Source organism: Carassius carassius, chromosome 20 (genome assembly GCF_963082965.1).
Source record: "Carassius carassius chromosome 20, fCarCar2.1, whole genome shotgun sequence".
Lineage (NCBI taxonomy): Eukaryota > Metazoa > Chordata > Actinopteri > Cypriniformes > Cyprinidae > Carassius > Carassius carassius.
The window spans coordinates 24945449-24963788 of NC_081774.1; the positions used below are offsets into that span (position 1 = coordinate 24945449).

The window sequence follows — 18340 nt, forward strand, 5'->3', positions numbered from 1 at the left end:
GATGCACAGATTTCTGTCCACAAGGCGGTCCCGTCGCGGTCCAGTTCTAAAATAAAGGTTTACCCACTTGTCGCTGAAATTCACCATACAATTGCCAGTAGCCACTGAGTTTACCACTGATAGACCGGTCGGTGCATCAGTATACACACTCACCTCACTTTCCTCAGCTGGCGACTCACTTTCCTCAAGCAGCGAACGATTCACTTTCCTCACGACTCACTTTCCTCACGCAGTGGACCACTGACTCTCTCTTCATGTAGAGACCGAATATTACAATTAAAGTGACTTCAATAGTGCATCCAAAAGAATATTTAGATATTATATTGAAATATTCAGAAAGGTGTACAGTGTATTTTTTTACTTTTATTAAAATATTTCAGTAAAATTATAAATAATTGCCTATTACAAATTTATGAATGCATGGTTAACTTTTTTCTGCAATCACTATAGGCTATATGTATTGAGACGTTTTAAAATCTATATTTTGTAAAAATAAACCTGAATTATAATCTAAACATATGTATTTTCATATATTATATATATATAAATAATAAATATGTAATGTTTAAAACATATGATAAACTATTTGTTCTCCACCACATGCTAAAATTGATACTGTGTGTGAGTGAAAGAGAGTGCTTTCTGCATTGAGGATATTCTGTAGTCTCAGACCTTCGTTTGGGTAAATCTTTACTGGATTGTCTGTACCCAATTCTTATCTTCAAGAATCGGCTTAAAACACATCTCTTCCAAATGTATTTGACCTTCTAACTTTAACACTCACTATTCTTAAAAAAAGAATAATATTAAGCTTTCTATTATTTTGTATTCTATCGGTTTTCTTTTATTATACAATTAACAAAGGCAAAAAAGACCTCTAACTCTAGCTTGCTCTATTCTTTTTCTATTCTATCTGTTATCAGTATTTCTTTATTATATTATTTAAAAGCCTTTGTTACGTGTAAGCTAACTGAGACTTGTTATAGCACTTGTATATTTGTTGTTTTTTATTGCTTCCATTGTCCTCATACGCTGTTTGTGACGGATTGAGAGAGGATAGAGCTGACATTTTGAGTCACCGACTTTGCAAAAACCCAACAAAAACACGTCCTAAGAGTCCAAAAGCATTCACTTCGCAATGAAGCCTGTTAGAATTAATAAATACAGTTAGAATTTCCTTATAATTTAAGTCATGAAAAAATTGCTGACGTTTTTATATTCATTGAACATTAATTATTGAGTATCAGCACGTGCGCGAACAAAAATGTGCTATTAATTTTATAGCTACAACAGCGCATAGGTATGGAAGGCATTTTCTGCCAAATTTAAATAAATAAATGAAATGATTAAAATTAAAATTAAAACCAGATTAACTATTTCATTACAGAAAACTGTACGCAAAATATGTGACAAAATTGAGAATGAAATTAAATGATTTCATTTTCACGGTGACATGCCTGTCAAATTGAAAAATAAAATGCAATTGGTGATTTCACATTTCATTTTCAATACAGTCTCGAGGCAAGACTGCCAATATTAAAATGAAAAGCAAACGTGAAAAAGAAACTATACATACAGTTTTTACAAAGCTCTTTATTAACGCTCACGCAATAATAGTGACACAATTCAAATTTAAATGTAAATTTTACTTGTCATTTTAATTCCTCTTTTATTTCACTGTTTTCATTTTCGTTTTCATTTTCAAAGACAACCTGCATGCAAATTACATGTTAATGAGTGGGTGTGGCTTATTCAAGTAACGGCGCTAGAGACAATCGTCGAAGTCTCGTGTGCATGAGTTGAATGGTGGTTGAAACAATGTGTGAAACGACATTAAAATGTGAATATATTGTAATCGAGACATGGCGAATCTGTTAGTGAGGTTTTGCGGGAAGCTGCAGCAGCATTAGAACGTGGAAGAAACAACCAGCCTGACCAGCATGCGTCAAACCCTCGACCCACTGCAGTTCCTCGGCCTGAGCCTCCACGAGACTCCCCGAAAAATCTGCTGTCTGCTGAGTTTGTGACGGCTGCAAAATGTCCAAGTGTATCCAAGATTAGGGGTGCTCCGATCACGATCGGCCGATCGTTAATGCGCATCTCGTCAGTAAAGCCGGTTCTCTAATCAGCGGTTAATTCCATCAGGTGCGTGATTTCACATAGAGCAGCTGTTACTACACAGAGCCATTGTTAACTGAGAAGGTGCGCCAATAAACGCTGAAAATGAACGTGGATTTGCGCATCTTCTCCGTTAACAATGGCTCTGTGTAGTAACAGCTGTTCTATGTGAAATCACGCACCTGATGGAATTAACCGCTGATTAGAGAACCGGCTTTACTGACGAGATGCGCATTAACGATCGGCCGATCGTGATCGGAGCACCCCTATCCAAGATAGATTCAACTCGTATCAAAATGAAGTCATTATCATCCGAAATGTTTGCTAGCTGGTTTAATTCTGCTGCTATACTGGCCATAACCGCCATTATAGCTCCTCCACGTAACAACGTAATTGAGCCACACCCACTCATTAACATATAATTTGCATGCAGGTTGTCTTTGAAAATGAAAACGAAAATGAAAACAGTGAAATAAAAGAGGAATTAAAATGACAAGTAAAATTTACATTTAAATTTGAATTGTGTCACTATTGTTGCGTGAGCGTTAATAAAGAGCTTTGTTAAAACTGTATGTGTAGTTTCTTTTTCACGTTTGGCTTTTCATTTTAATATTGACAGTCTTGCCTCGAGACTGTATTGAAAATGAAATGTGAAATCACCAATTGCATTTTAATTTTCAATTTGACAGGTATGTCACCATGAAAATGAAATCATTTAATTTCATTCTCAATTTTGTCACATATTTTGCATACAGTTTTCTGTAGTGAAATCGTTAATCTGGTTTTAATTTTAATCATTTCATTTATTTATTTAAATTTGGCAGAAAATGCCTTCCATACATAGGAGCGCAACTGCCGAGCGCTTTGGAAAGGAGGAGAAAGCGACGCGTATTTAGGCGCGACATGTGAACGGCCCTTAACACAGTGTTTTGTTCCTTGAATTCATCAGATTTTCAACGAATCAAGTGAGCCAGTGATTCAACAGTCCATTCAAATGGACTCTTTTGTTTCCTTTCTAATAGAATCAGGCGTTTTGAACGAAAAGTTTGATTTGAACGATTCAATAAATAGCCTACTTAAAACCATGGTTTTGCTGTCACCTACTGGCGTTTTTATTGTCATCATTATTTATCAATGACAGGCCTAAACCAGACAAGGTGCAAGTGTGTATACTGATGCACCGCCGGTCTATCAGTGGTAAACTCAGTGGCTACTGGCAATTGTATGGTGAATTTCAGCGACAAGTGGGTAAACCTTTATTTTAGAACTGGACCGCGAGGGACCGCCTTGTGGACAGAAATCTGTGCACCCTCTGTTTGCGTATCCTGTGCGCTTTTGTCATTGGCGGAGCAGTCGGTCAATCCCACCTTTCCAGTAAATACGACTTGTGATTGGACTGTACGTCAGCAGACAGCAAAGCATTGGCCAAGAGCAGAAGGCCCTCCCTCCAGGCTTTTTTTAGTTGCGAGGTTGCGAAGCTTCATTTTCGCTCAGTCTGAGGTTCAGAGTTTTAGAGCAGAGCTGCGTGACAACGCTGCCACAAATCATGTGAGACGCAAGCTCACAACTGTGTGTGCGTATCTCCGCAAAGTGGGTGTTGTAAACTCAGCTCTGAAAAAATAGTCTGCAATAGGAGTGCAAATGTAATGTAATGTAATATGTTTCGCCCTTTCGAACCTCAGTTTTCAGAGTTTCAAAACTTTTTTTCACCTATTCGCACACCAGTTTTCAGATCACTATTTACAAGGTTTCAAATCTTGAAAACAAACTATACACTGGGAGAACAGTGACAAATTCGAAACTCTGAAAAAATGATTGCACAACACCATAAAAAAGAGTGTTGCACTTCTGAAGAGGGAAAACTCAAAAACAAAATTACGTTTGAAGAGATGTAATTTTTTTTACCACTTTGCAAGCCTGCAAAGCTCTGTTTTCAGAGTTTCAAAAAAAACATTCGCACATTCGCACACCAGTTTTCAGATCACCATTTACAAGGTTTCAAACCTGGAAAACAATCTAATACAGTGGGAGAACACTGACAAATTTGAAACTCTGAAAATGTATTTGCGCAACATCGTAAAAAAATGTTGCAGTTCTGAAGAAGGAAATCTAAAAAAACAACATGTTTGCAGAGATATTTTTATTTTTTTTACATTTTGCAAGCTTGCAAATCTTATTTTTCGATCTTGCAAAACTTTTTTTTGTAAGATTTTGAGTTTTCGAACACTTAGTTTCAACCTTTCAGACCTGTATTTTCAGTTTTGAATCATGGCAGGATTTAAATCCCATACTTATGGCGCCTCCGCTGTGGGCGAGATGCAGTAGTGGGGGTTGGTGATGGCGGGCCTCCGGAGCAGCCCGAGATCCCGCAGCTGTTCCATGCGCACGGAGTTTAACTGTAAAAATGCGGTTCTGCCGACATCCAGCAGAAACTCACGACTGTATGCACGCTTAAAGACAAGTAGACGCGATGATGACATACAAAAACACTGCTACTCGCATGACAAAAAAAACACGAAAACACCATCCTGGCAGGACAGAGAGAAGCCGCTGCGTGCGGACGCGCCACAATTAGTATCAAAAAAATTATAAAAAATTATATATATATTTGATACTAATTGTGGCGCGTCCACACGCAGCAGTATATTACACATTAATATACACACATTAATATATTTCTATTGGAATACATTTTAAAATGTAATTTATTCCTGTGATCAAAGCTGAATTTTCAGCATCACTACCCCAATTCAGAGTCATACGATCCTTCAGAAAAGTGTGTGTATGGGGTGGGGATGGCGGATTATATAATTAATACTTTTATTAAGCAAGGATCCTTAAAATTGGTCAAAAGTGACGATAAAGACATTTATTACAAAATATTTCTATTTTACATAAATGCTGTTCTTCTGAACTTTGTCAAAGAAACATGAAAAAATCTACTCAACTGTTTTAAACATAATAATAATAAATGTTTTCTGAACAGCACATAATCATATTACAATGATTTCTGAAGGATCATGTGACACTGAAGACTGGAGTAATGATGCTTAAAATGTAGCTTTGAAATCACAGGAATAAATTACATTTTAAAATACATTCAAATAGAAAGCAGTTATTTTAAATGGTAAAAATAATAAAAAAAAATTCTGTTTTTGCTATACTTTGGATGCAATAAATGCAGGCTTGTTGAGCAGTAGAGACTCCTTTAAAAGCATTACACATCTTAGGGTTCAAAAACTTTTTTACTGGTTGTGTATATATAATACATTTAATACACCGATTTTTTTTAATTACTGGATGAATCAGCGTTTTTGAATGATTCTCTTAAATGAATAATTCATTCATTGAAAAATAAATTTTTAAGTCACTTGTCTCCACCTACTGGTAAAACAATGCAATCTACACGAACGTAATTTAAACTGCAATTACTTTCAAAAGGTGATTTGCTCTGTTTCGATCTCTGCTGTAGACATCAGTTTATATCTGAAATAAAAACTTTACCCGTGTTTCTGTGATAATTAGAATGACTGTAAGACAGAAATAATACTGTGTAGTTGAAAAGACAGTTTGTGAAGAAGATATTTCTTTACCAAACATGGTAACTAGTCTCTCTGTGCAGTGCGAACATAGATTTGAATGATCAGGTAAGACTTTGTCAAAAGTTTAATAGACTCGTGGGAATCGTTTTCATCATGTGGGTGTCTGAATCAAGATTGCGATCTTTTAACAATAAATCGTGGAGCTTTAGTACTCTGTTACTTTCATAACCTCGGTTCCCTGAGATACAGGAATGAGCACTGAATGACTCTGTGTCATCACTTATGTCGAATTGACCTGAGATCCTATGGCCAAATGCCCGCTTATATAGCCAGATAGGCCTGCCCATTCTGGCGGGCAGCACTGCTGGTGAGCCATTGGTTCATTTAATAATCGCTGCACGAAACATTGTGCGTGCAGTTACACTGCGTGATTGAATCTTCAGTCCTCAGAGGAAAAGGAGTTTTTTTTTTTTCCCTTAAGCATCTCATGCAGCACTCATGCAGTAGCCTACTCCTTTCCCGTATCTCAGGGAACCGAGGTTACAAAAGTAATTGAGTATTTCCAAAACCTACCTTTTCTACATGGATAACTCCATTAAGGGCAAAGACTTTCCATTATGAAGGCTTACTTGCTTGATCTAAACAATCATTTTGCGTGAAGATGATCCCTGGTTGTATTGTAGTAAGTTCCATCAGAAAATATATCCAATATGGCAGAAGATAATGACAATTATATTTAGGAAGAAGCTATATACATTCAGTGCAAATAACAATGTTATTGTATTTGCAGACCTGTACAGACTTTTAATCTTGATTCAGTCACATCAAAAACTAAATACACTGTTGATTTGCACTTCAGAACTCACTATCTGATTATTCCAAAGCCACTCCTTCAAGTCCATCTATGGATTTATAGTTATTGGATTTGCCCTGTTTAGGTGCAGGAGGCTGTGCATGGAGTAACGATTGAAGAATGTCAGACGGCTTTACAGAATCACAGCTGGAATGTACAGAAGGCTGTACACTACTTGAAGGTAATAGTCACCACAGTAATCATAATTCACTGGCTGGTTAGGGGTAATTAATTGTAATAAGTAATCAGACACACAAATACATTGTAAATCTTATTCTTCTGTTTTTGACACATTACTTACACAGGGACCTGAAGTGTGTCCATAATGTTTTTGGTGGACCTAATGAGTTAAATTACTTTTATTAATTTTTCCTTCTTTTGGTGCCCAGGTGGAGCAGCTCTTCTGCTTGGGCCTGAAGACAAGGGTGGAGTGTCATAAGATTCTGGAGATGTGTGACTGGAATCTGGAGTTAGCCAGCACACAACTGTTAGATTCCTATGGCTCAATGAAGCTGAGGTAGGGTGATCTTTAACTATGTTCACACTGCAGGCCTTAGTATAGAATTCTGAAAACATGGAGGACACTGTGAATCATAAAACTGAAGACACCGAGAAACTTTATTACAAATAAATAAATAAAATAAAAATATAAATTGTTATATATTTTTTTTCAAATTACTCTTTGATTTTCAACCTACTCAAGCTGTTTTTCATTGTTCTCAGTCCTAAGTTCTTCGCTTTTGATTCCAAATGTTACAGTTCTAGTTTAATGCAGAACAGGGTGAGTTTGTCTCCAATGGTCCCCCCTACTGCTAGAGTAATAGTAGGGCTGTGCAATTTGGTCAAAAAATACTATCATGATTTTTTTGATGAGTATTTAAATATCAATTCATGATTTTAAGACAATATTTCCTTATACAATTAACATTCATAAATGCATATCTTTGCTTATGAGTTAGAATTAGAATTTTTTAAAAAGGAAACCAATTAGACTGAAGAGTCTCTAAATAACAAAAACTAGAACAGTCAGGGGCGTACTTACCCATTAGGCAAAGGTAGGCGACCCTAAATTGCTTTTCATATAGAGGTTGCACATTAAGCGCTGACACATGAACGGTTGCTGTTTACAGTGTTTATTACCACGATCCGAGTCCGTGTCGCCTGCAGGTATATGGCTATATGCACTGTGAGTACCATGGCATGAGCGCTCAGACTGACTGATTTGCCCCACAAACATTTCAGCTGTTATCATAGGCCTGTGTGTGTCCCGTATTTCTGTTGACTGAATCAGCCATGCCATTAAGGCCCAATCCCAATTCTACCCCTTAGCCCTTCCCTTTTCCCCTACCCCTTCGTTTCACGCGTTCACATGAAGGGGTAGGGGTGTCTCGATTCTCTTTTGGTTGGATGGGTAGGGGTAAGGGGAAGGGCCAGATAGCCCTTCAAACGAAGATTTTTCGGGACCACACTTCAAACGAAGGGGTATGAAATATCTCGGCAACATGGTTGCTGCAGCGAACAAAAAGACACATAAATGTGAGCTTTTTTGGCATAAATAAAGATTTTAATGAAAAGTAATCTTTTGTTTTATGTTGCATTCAATTGTGAGTTCATATTAACGGTCATGTTACTCAAAGAAATGTTTGCAAAAAATCGCTAATATTTGCTAACGTCATATCATTACAGACTGCATGATAGTGCCACAGCATATGTCTGATCAGGGTGAAAACCGCCGTAGACATTGATGAGGGCTAATGCCCCCAATAATTAGAAATCGTTAAACCATTTTCTGAAATATTGCCTATTCGAGAGAGAGAGAGAGAGAGAGAGAGAGAGAGAGAAAGAGAGAGAGAAATGGAAATGGAAGTTGCGTGTATTTGCGTCTGTGTGTTTATCTTCTTAGGGTGAGCTTACTTAAAAACAGCGATTGATTTTATCGCTGGAAAATGTATTGTAGCGATTCAGTATTTAAACTGTATTTAATAAAAGTCATGGGGCAGCGTTGACAAGTTAATTTTTTCCTGGATGTGTGAGCTGCGTGATTTCCGATATGTGTGTGTGTCAGTAAGCAGCTCATTAATACAGAACGATAATTAAAGGCTCTAATGCACACCAGTATATGTGTGTACTGTAAGAGCTAGACAACGAATGATGATGTGTGACGGCATAGTAGTGGTGTCCCAATCCTTAGGGGAATATTTTCTCCCCTACCCCTTGACACTCTGTTTCAAGGGACAAGGGGAAGAGGTAGGCAGAGGGGAAGGGGTATAAAATAGAATTGGGATTGGGCCTAATTATGAATTTATCAGTCTTTTGCATGCCAGTCAATTTCTGCATAGAAATGTTACGCCAAATAGAAGCAGAACATCATGCTATACGCACTTTCTTGAGATCAGGTTAGCCTACAACAATTCATTTGTTGGCTATTTTACAAATGGGAACATAACGAATTCATGACATGGCAGCTATACAATTATAAGACAAAGTTTTACAAAGCCTATATATGCCATCTCCTTGTTTAACGTGCCTTTAAAGAGAAATGCTGGAATTACGTAATGAAAGAGTTTCTATTTTCAATTTGAATTATTTAGTTTTTAAAGTAGGCTAGTATTTTAACACTTTCTCTCTCTCTCTCTTTCTCTCTCTCTCTCTATACATATATGTACAATGCCTTCCATAAGTATTGGAACAGTAAAGACAAAACAAAATTGTTCAGTTTGCTGTGGAGTCAAGAAAGCTGTAAATATGATTAAAAGATGAATATGAGACAAAACTACAGAATGTCACATTTTATTATTGGGTGATTCAACACAAAGATGTTTTACCAGTTAAGAAGATTAGCACTTTTAGTGTTTCATCTCCCTATCTGATGTGAGCATAAGTATTGGAACAGTTGCCTCAGAGGTCTTTCTAAGTGTTCAGCTGTGTCCGGTTGCATTAATTCTTCAGATATTAAAAGCGGGGAATGTGTCTTATCAGTTATATCTATTGTTTCTGCATTCTAAGTCTTGCATTCAACAAACACACACACAAACCAGAATATAGATGAGGAAGCTGACTCTGAAAGAAAAGCAAGCAATTTGGATGCTAAAAGAAAAGAGGAACTCAGTTAGAACTATAGGAAAAACAAAAGGCATGGAGAAATCAAGAGTTTGGAAACTACCGGCGACATCAGCAACCAACGACGATCTGATCGGCTGAGAAAAACAACAGTAGTTGATGACAGACAAATCATAAAAGCTGTGAAAATGAACTCTAAAATGCATGTCTGTAAAATCACCAGAAACCTCCAGAATGCTGTCAATCTACAGCCCGCAGGAGAATTTGACACAGAATTACAGAAGCTACACCGCAAGATGCAAACCTCTGATCAGCACCAAAAATAGAAAGGCAAGATTCTTCACAAATGTAAGGCAGTAGAGTTTTGGAACTTAGTTGATGGACTGATGAGACAAAGATTAACCTTTATCTAAGTGATTGGAAAGGAAAAGTGTGGAGAAAAAAGGGAACTGCAAATCATCCTTAGCATACAACCTCATCTGTAAAGCTTGTATCACGTGGTATGGGGTGGTGTTGGCGCAGTGGATAAGACACACGTCTTTGGTGTGAGAGACCCGGGTTCGAATCCACTGTGAGACACCAATGTGTCCCTGAGCAAGACACTTAACCCCTAGTTGCTCCAGAGGCGTGCGACCTCTGACATATATAGCAATTGTAAGTCGCTTTGGATAAAAGCGTCAGCTAAATGGATAAATGTAAATGTATCATGGCATGGGCATGCATGGCTGTCTCTAGAACAGGACCTCTTAATTTTAATGATGACTTAATGTATTATAGCAGTAGCAGAATGAATTTGAAAGGGTACAAAATCATCTTGGCTACCAATATTCAAGAAAATGCCACCAAACTCATTAGAAAGCACTTTATATTAGATCAGGACAGTGACCCAAAACACCCTGCCAGTTCAGTCAAGGACTTTATCAGGGCAAAGAAATGTGAAATGTCTTAGATTGCCCAAATCAATCTCCAGGTTTAATTCTGATTGAACATTAATTTCACCAGCTAAAGAGGAGACTAAAGACGGAAACCCCAAAACAAACACAAAGAGCTGGAATTGGCTGCATTAAAGGCTGGAGAAAAGCATTTCAAAGCATAAGACCAAGAGTCTGGTTGTCTATGGGTTGCAGACTCACTGCTTTGATTGCATGCAAGGGATCTGCAACTAAATATTAGCTTTTAATCTTTTACATCTGCCTTAAATTCAACTGCTCCAATACTTATGCTCACATCAAATAGTGGGAGGAACTCTAAAAGTGCTGTCCTTTTTATTTGGTAAAACATGTATGTGTCGAAAGACCTAATAATAAAATGTGGCATTCTGTAGTTTTGTCACATATTCATCTTTTAATCATATTTGCAAATGTCTTGACTCCACAGCAGAGAAAGCAATTTTGTCTTTACTGTTCCAATACTTATGGAGAACTTATGGATATATATATATATATATATATATATATGTATATATGTATATGTATATGTATATGTATATATATATATATATATATATATATATATATATATATATATATATATATATATATATATATATATATATATATATATATGTATCAGGTCTGTGAGGCAATTTGCTGAGTTTAGGTTCCTCCTGTTCAAACCCCTAGACGGCAGAAAGCATTTGTTTTCTTTATTTTATAAAAGCACAATGTTTTGTCGATATTGTGTGAGTGCACAAAAAAATAAAACTAGCCCGTTTACAGTTTAAAATGAGGTATTACTCTTACCTTTATTAGCAAAAATGACTGCATATTAAGTTCTTTCCACTGTTAGAAATAGGGGTGCTCCGATCACGATTGGCCGATCGTTAATGCGCATCTCATCAGTAAAGCCGGTTCGCTAATCAGCGGTAAATTCCCTCAGGTGCGTGGTTTCACATTGAGCAGCTGTTACTACACAGAGCCGTTGTTAAATGAGAAGATGCGCAAATAAACGCTGAAAATGAACGTGGATTTGTGCAGCTTCTCAGTTAACAATGGCTCTGTGTAGTAACAGCTGCTCTATGTGAAATCAGGCACCTGATGGAATTTACAGCTGATTAGAGAACCGGCTTTACTGACTAGATGCGCATAACGATCGGCCGATCGTGATCGGAGCACCCCTAGTTAGAAAAAAATGCAAGTGATCACGCTGGTGTCTCCATGTCCTGCAGAGCCAGCTTCAGCTTCCAATCTCTGCACAAATGTCTAGGTTAAACATTTAAAGTGGTCATATGATGTTTTTTAATGTAAAAAAAAAAAAAACACGAATTATTTTCAAATACTATACATTATTGTAGGTCCTCTATGCCCCACCTCTCTCAAACGTGTCGTTGTCTACAAAGTCCCTCCTTCCGACAAGGGCAGTCTGCTCTGAATGGCCAACTGAACCAGTCCATTGTGATCGGAAATGTAATGCCCCTTTCCATAATTGCAAGCTCCATCTTTCAAAATAAATGTAAAGACAGTTAATAATGTCCTTAGTTTTACCATCAGTTCAAGCCCGAAAGGGGAACATAGTGGCGTGACAGACACAGTGATGAAGCTCGTATATGATTGCAGTACACAAGCCATGGACGGTTAAGACAGCTGACTCCACTGTGTTACCCTGTCTCTCTCTCTCTCTCTCTCTCTCTCTCTCTCTCTCTCTCTCACACACACACACACACACACATGCGATGCACAAAACTCTGCATTTGAACATTCAATAGCAAATACTTAAACTAATAACAAAACATACTCACAGTAGCCGATTCAAAAGCACCAGATTTTCATAGCAGTCAGAATTACCTTCTCTCCTAGGTTCACAAAGTGGTTGTCCATAAAATGCCTTGCTCTTCTATTGTTAGTAATCTTAAAGATTCCTAAATGCATCTACAGGTGCATCTCAATAAATTAGAATGTTGTGGAAAAGTTCATTTATTACAGTAATTCAACTTAAATTGTGAAACATAAATTCAGTGCACATAGACTGAAGTAGTTTAAGTCTTTTGTTTTTTTAATTGATGATTTTGGCTCACATTTAACAAAAACCCAACCCAATCTCAACAAATTAGAATACTTCATAAGACCAATAATAAAAAAAAAAAGTTAGTGAATTGTTGGCCTTGTGGAAAGTATGTTCCTTTACTGTATATGTACTCAATACGTGGTAGGGGCTCCTTTTGATTTAATTACTGCCTCAATTCGGCATGGCATAAAGGTGATCAGTTTGTGGCACTTCGTAGGTGGTACGGAAGCCCAGGTTTCTATGACAGTGGCCTTCAGCTCATCTGCATTTTTTGGTCTCTGGTTTCTCATTTTCCTCTTGACAATACTTCATAGATTCTCTATGGGGTTCAGGCCTGGTGAGTTTGCTGGCCAGTCAAGCACACCAACACCATGGTCATTTAACCAACTTTTGGTGCTTTTGGCAGTTTGGGCAGGTGCCAAATCCTGCTGGAAAATGAAATCAGCATCTTCAAAAAGCTGGTCAGCAGAAGGAAGCATGAAGTGCTCCAAAATTCCTTGGTAAACGGATGCAGTGACATTGGTTTTCAAAAAAACACAATGGACCAACACCAGCAGATGACATTGAACACCAAATCATCACAGACTGTGGAAACTTAACACTGGACTTCAAGCAACTTGGGCTATGAGCTTCTCCACCCTTCCTCCAGACTCTAGGAACTTGGTTTCCAAATGAAATGCAAAACTTGCTCTGATCTGAAAAGAGGACCTTGGACCACTTACGACTTTGGACTTAGGACTTTGGACAGTCCAGCTCTTCTCCTTAGCCCAGGTAAGATGCATCTGACGTTGTCTGTGGTTCAGGAGTGGCTTAACAAGAGGAATACGACAACTGTAGCCAAATTGCTTGACACGTCTGTATGCCTTGACCCCAGCCTCAGTCCATTCCTTGTGAAGTTCACTCAAATTCTTGAATCGATTTTGCTTGACAATCCTCATAAGGCTGCGGTTCTCTCGGTTGGTTGTGCATCTTTTTCTTCCCCACTTTTTCCATCCACTCAACTTTGTTAACATGTTTGGATACAGAACTCTGTGAACAGCCAGCTTCTTTGGCAATGAATATTTGTGGCTTACTCTCCTTGTGAAGTGTGTCAATGATTGTCTTCTGGACAACTGTCAGATCAGCAGTCTTCCCCATGATTGTGTAGCCTAGTGAACCAAACTGAGAGACCATTTTGAAGGCTCAGGAAACCTTTGCAGGTTTTTTATGTTGCTTGGCTGATTGGCATGTCACCATAATCGAATTTGTTGAGATAGTGAATTGGTGGGTTTTTGTTAAATGTGAGCCAAAATCATCACAATTAAAACAACCAAAGACTTAAACTACTTCAGTCTGTGTGCATTGAATTTATTTGATACACAGGTTTCACAATTTGAGTTAACACAACATTCTAATTTATTGAGATGCACTTGTATAGGCATATTACATTGTGTATTTAACAGTGTTGTTCAGTAAAACCATGTACTTGGTTTTGATACTTTATTTGAGGACAATTATTATTGCCTCATCATTACTTTATATATAAATAGTCATATTAAAGCCTGTTTTTGACTTAGTTCTATTTGTATACAAAAAAATATCAGATTATTTACTTGTCAAAATAATCAGTAGATTACTTGATTAGCCAAATGATCATTAGAAAACAAATGATCATTAAAGCAGAAATATTTTGTCATTTGAAAATTTCTTAAAGTATTGTTTCGTTCTAGTGAACCAAGCATGTGCATTTTGTCACACCCCAACTTTGCCATAGTATCCTTTCAAATGTTGAAGTTGCCACAGTCATTGCATTCTTTGCATGTGCTGCACTTTATCTGTGCCATTTTGTTTTATTAGTTTATTTATTAAAAATTGAAAGATAATTACAATATTGATTAATAAGTGAGATCTGATTTTAGTCCTTGAAAACCAAAAAAGTAGTGCAAGTCCTTGGAATTTTATTTTGAGGTATCTGTACGACCCCTGTTTAAGTTACTAGTTCTTGGACTATTTTAATGTTTTTTTTTTTTTTTTTTTTCTGAACTGTAGTTTTCTGTAGTAAACTGTCTTTGTATATTTACTATTTTATATTAATTTCCTAGTATTTAGTAACCATTCTTTTAAACCAGTTTCAGAAATGTCTTGTTTTAGAATGTAGGTCATTATGTACACTGTCAAGGACAAAGCTAACCAGCAGAACTTGATATCAAAAGCATCCTAAATGTTACATGTGTTTGCACCATATTGTAATGAGTAAACTTTCTTGGAATTGCTGTTTCAAATGTCCCACCATAATCTTTAGTCTAAGCCTTTCAAGAGCTAATGGCAATGGCAGACACGTTACTAGTTAGTTTCAAGGAAAATAATCAAATAATGGTCTTTTTTGTTTGCTACATAACCCTGTTTATGTGACAACACCGCAACCCTCAACCCCCTTAAAGTTCAGGCTCAGGAACCCCTGTAAGTAACGCAATATTAGTGGAAAACATTGCACGATGTAATGACCTGATTTAGTGTCTATTATTGATATCAATTATCTAAAGATAACGACAAGTTAATAATATTGAGAAGCAGTTCTGCTACAGGTAACAACTCTTTCAGTAATTTAGTGGGTACAGGATTTAATTAACGTTGTTTGGTTAGATACAGTGACAAGTTTATTTAGCTCTTCCTATCCTGTAGTTGTAAAGCACTGTAGTTTATCTTTGGGTGCGATGGATGAAACTGAAGTATTAGAATCTGTAGAATCTACATTTGTTATTGTATTTCTGATGTTATCTATTTTATCAGTGAAGCAATTCATAAAGTCATTACTATTTAATTGTGAGGGAATATTTAGATTGGGTGGCATCTGGTTATCTGTTAATTTAGCCACTGTGCTAAATAAAAACCTTGGATTGTTTTGGTTATTTTCTATGAGTTTGTGGATATGCTCGGCCCTGGCAGTTTTTAGAGCCTGTCTATAGCTGTACATACTGTACACACAATTCTAAAAAAAAAATCCAAGTTAGTTTTTATCCATTTGCGCTCAAGACTACGAGTTTCTTTCTTGAGAGAGTGGGTATTAGAGGTTGACCTGATAGGTTGGACCATACTGGCCGATAACGATTAATCAACTTATAGTTTTTCAAATGGATACTGAACAAAAACTAAAATAGTGATTTAGTTACATAAAAAAAAACTCTACTGAACCAACCCTACTAGTAGTAGTAGTAGTAGTAGTAGTAATAATAAAAGTAATAATAATAATATTAATAATAATAACAGTAATAGTAATAGTAAATGTTCTAATAGGGCCCTATAAAATCCATATTTTTTTTTCCTTATTAAAAATTTATTTACTTCCAAATTCTGTTATTTAATTTTTCTGGATTCAGTTTTTTTCCTTTAAAATTTTATCCACTCCTTTCCAATAGTTAAATTAAAGTTTATTCAGCATAAAGCAAGTCTAATTAATTAAAATCATGAAACTTATACATTTTCACATCAGTTTAATAAAGGTTAACAAAAATTACATTTACAAATTACATGTGGGCCCTATGAAATGTTTAATTTTTTTCTCGCCATATTTTTTATTGTTACCAAATTCTGTTTTAGCATGTCTAATTATTATATGCATAAAACAAATTCATTTTTTTTTCTTAAAGAAGCCTAATGATTTTTTCCCCTCAAAAAATCTGTGTGTATTTAAATGTGTGTTGTTGTCAAATCAAGGCATGAAACATTCATTTAATTTATCTTTTAATTTCTCAAAAATTAAGCAAACCTTTTTGGTAAACAAAGGGGATTTACTATTAAAATTAAAACATGGAAGAAATGTGTGATTATTCCTTAAAAATTATGTTTGTTTAATTTTCATTTTAGTAGTAGGATATGTACATTGAACAATAGACTTCAAATAAAATCTGACTTTTATTTTGACGGGTTGCCGTGAATACCTTTACAATTCTGTGCATGTGATATGGTCTAATCAAAATAAAGAGCAGCGCTGAGTTTAGGAGAACTCACCGGTATCACACACCTTCCGGACACGTTGCGTTCAACTCGAGCAGCAGTCTCAAAACTGTTTATTTATGCACCAAATGGAAACAAGATTACTTCAAACTTATCTATGCCTCATTGTTCATTCTTGAAGTTCACTGTTAAAAATATGGAGCAAATGGAAAGAGCGATCTATATTATAGCTCTATAAATGAAGCATACAGACCATATTAAAGCTACAGAAAGAAAAACGTTTAGATGAAATTGCTCAATATACAATTTATTATGTACATTTAACAATGATTCGGGCAAATATAATGTAATTTAATGGAAAACTATGCGAATGGTGCTCTGTGGAGTGGCAGGATTTTCTGTCGGCTGTATTTCAATCCGGGTCTGAAGTTCTCTGAAGTTCTCGCTCTGTTCAGCGTGCAGCATCACGTGTCTAAACAAACAGCACATGCTGTCAGTGATTTCAACCACTAGAGGCCGCTCTCACACTGTACAATGAAAGCAGAGCTTTCTCAACCGCTCCAGCAATGGACGCAAACCGGAAAACTATCAGCATGGATTTTTGCTGATAACCGAATGTTCCAGCAGTCAACTATCAGTGCCGATTAATTGGCGAGGTACGGTATCTTTATTAGCAAAATCGATTCCATGCAATATAACTAAATCTAGCGTATGATTAAAACGATGAGTGGGCCCAGTGACATTTTGCTTAACTTGAGTTTATTAGGTCAGTAAATGCATGTCCTAACACATCATTTGTATTATCAACGTGAATGTTAAAATCTCTGAAAATTTGCGCTTTATCGGAGGTAACTAATAGGTCTGAGAGGAAATCTGCAAATTCGTTTAGGAATTCTTTATACGGCCCTGGTGGTCTATATACAGTAGCCAGAGTGTTTGTAGTTTGGTGGAGTAGACTCATTTAGACCAATATAATCATTTGGTTTTAGCCAGGTACCTCAAAACTATTATCTGTGATCATTTCATTTAAAATAATCTGATTGAGTTGAAAAATCATATCCCACGTAGTTTGTTCTTTGTTATTAAAAAACTGTTATAAGTCATGTTGTTCAGTGCGCCCCCTACTGGTAATTTAACCTCCAAATTAGTTTGATATTTTTTGTGCAGTATTCCATATAAATGGCTGATTTGTAGAAGGAGCCTATCCATTTCCAGAAAGCTTATGTTCTTCATACCCAATTCCCAACTCTTCTATTTGCATCGAACAAATTATCAAAATGGATTTGCAGTACAATGTTTCTATGCCAGGCCTACTTTATTTAATTGACCTCACAACTGCTCATACTATGATCTATGCAGTTTGTAATCTAAGCTAAAATCAACCTTTTGAACTGGTAGAGGTTGAGGAATTCCTCTTCCCTGTGGGAAGTTTTCCTGAATCTCAGTTTTTGTAACCATACCTGTACAGAGATGTTGGATTAAAGGGGTGCTATTATGCTTTTTTACTTTTTCAACTTTAGTTAGTCCGTAATGTTTCTGTTTGAGTATAAAAAAGATCTGCAAAGTTACAAAGCTCAAAGTCAAATTCAAAAGGATATATTTTATTTAACAGAAATCACTTTTCAAAAACTACAATGAACGACTCGTTTGGACTACTACGCATATTTTCCGGGCCCAGCTAACCAAGCACATCTCATATTCCAGTAGGTGGGCCTTCTCGATACAGGAACTATTCGAGCCGTTCATGCCAGACTGGGGAGAGATGTTTTGTATTAATGTAAAATATGTGGAAAAAATGTGAACCTGTTCTAGTACACCCCCAAAACAAAAT

General features: G+C 36.5%; 1 protein-coding gene across 5 annotated transcripts in view; it reads left to right on the forward strand.

The window, feature by feature from the left end:
* tnk2b (tyrosine kinase, non-receptor, 2b) overlaps positions 1–18340 on the forward strand; it is a 203551-nt gene that overhangs the window by 184031 nt on the left and 1180 nt on the right. For all 5 annotated transcript variants that reach the window (XM_059502262.1, XM_059502260.1, XM_059502259.1 and 2 more), the window contains 2 exons: positions 6599–6694; positions 6903–7030. In XM_059502262.1, the coding sequence (XP_059358245.1) occupies positions 6599–6694; positions 6903–7030 (224 nt within the window). The remainder of the gene's footprint in view (positions 1–6598; positions 6695–6902; positions 7031–18340) is intronic.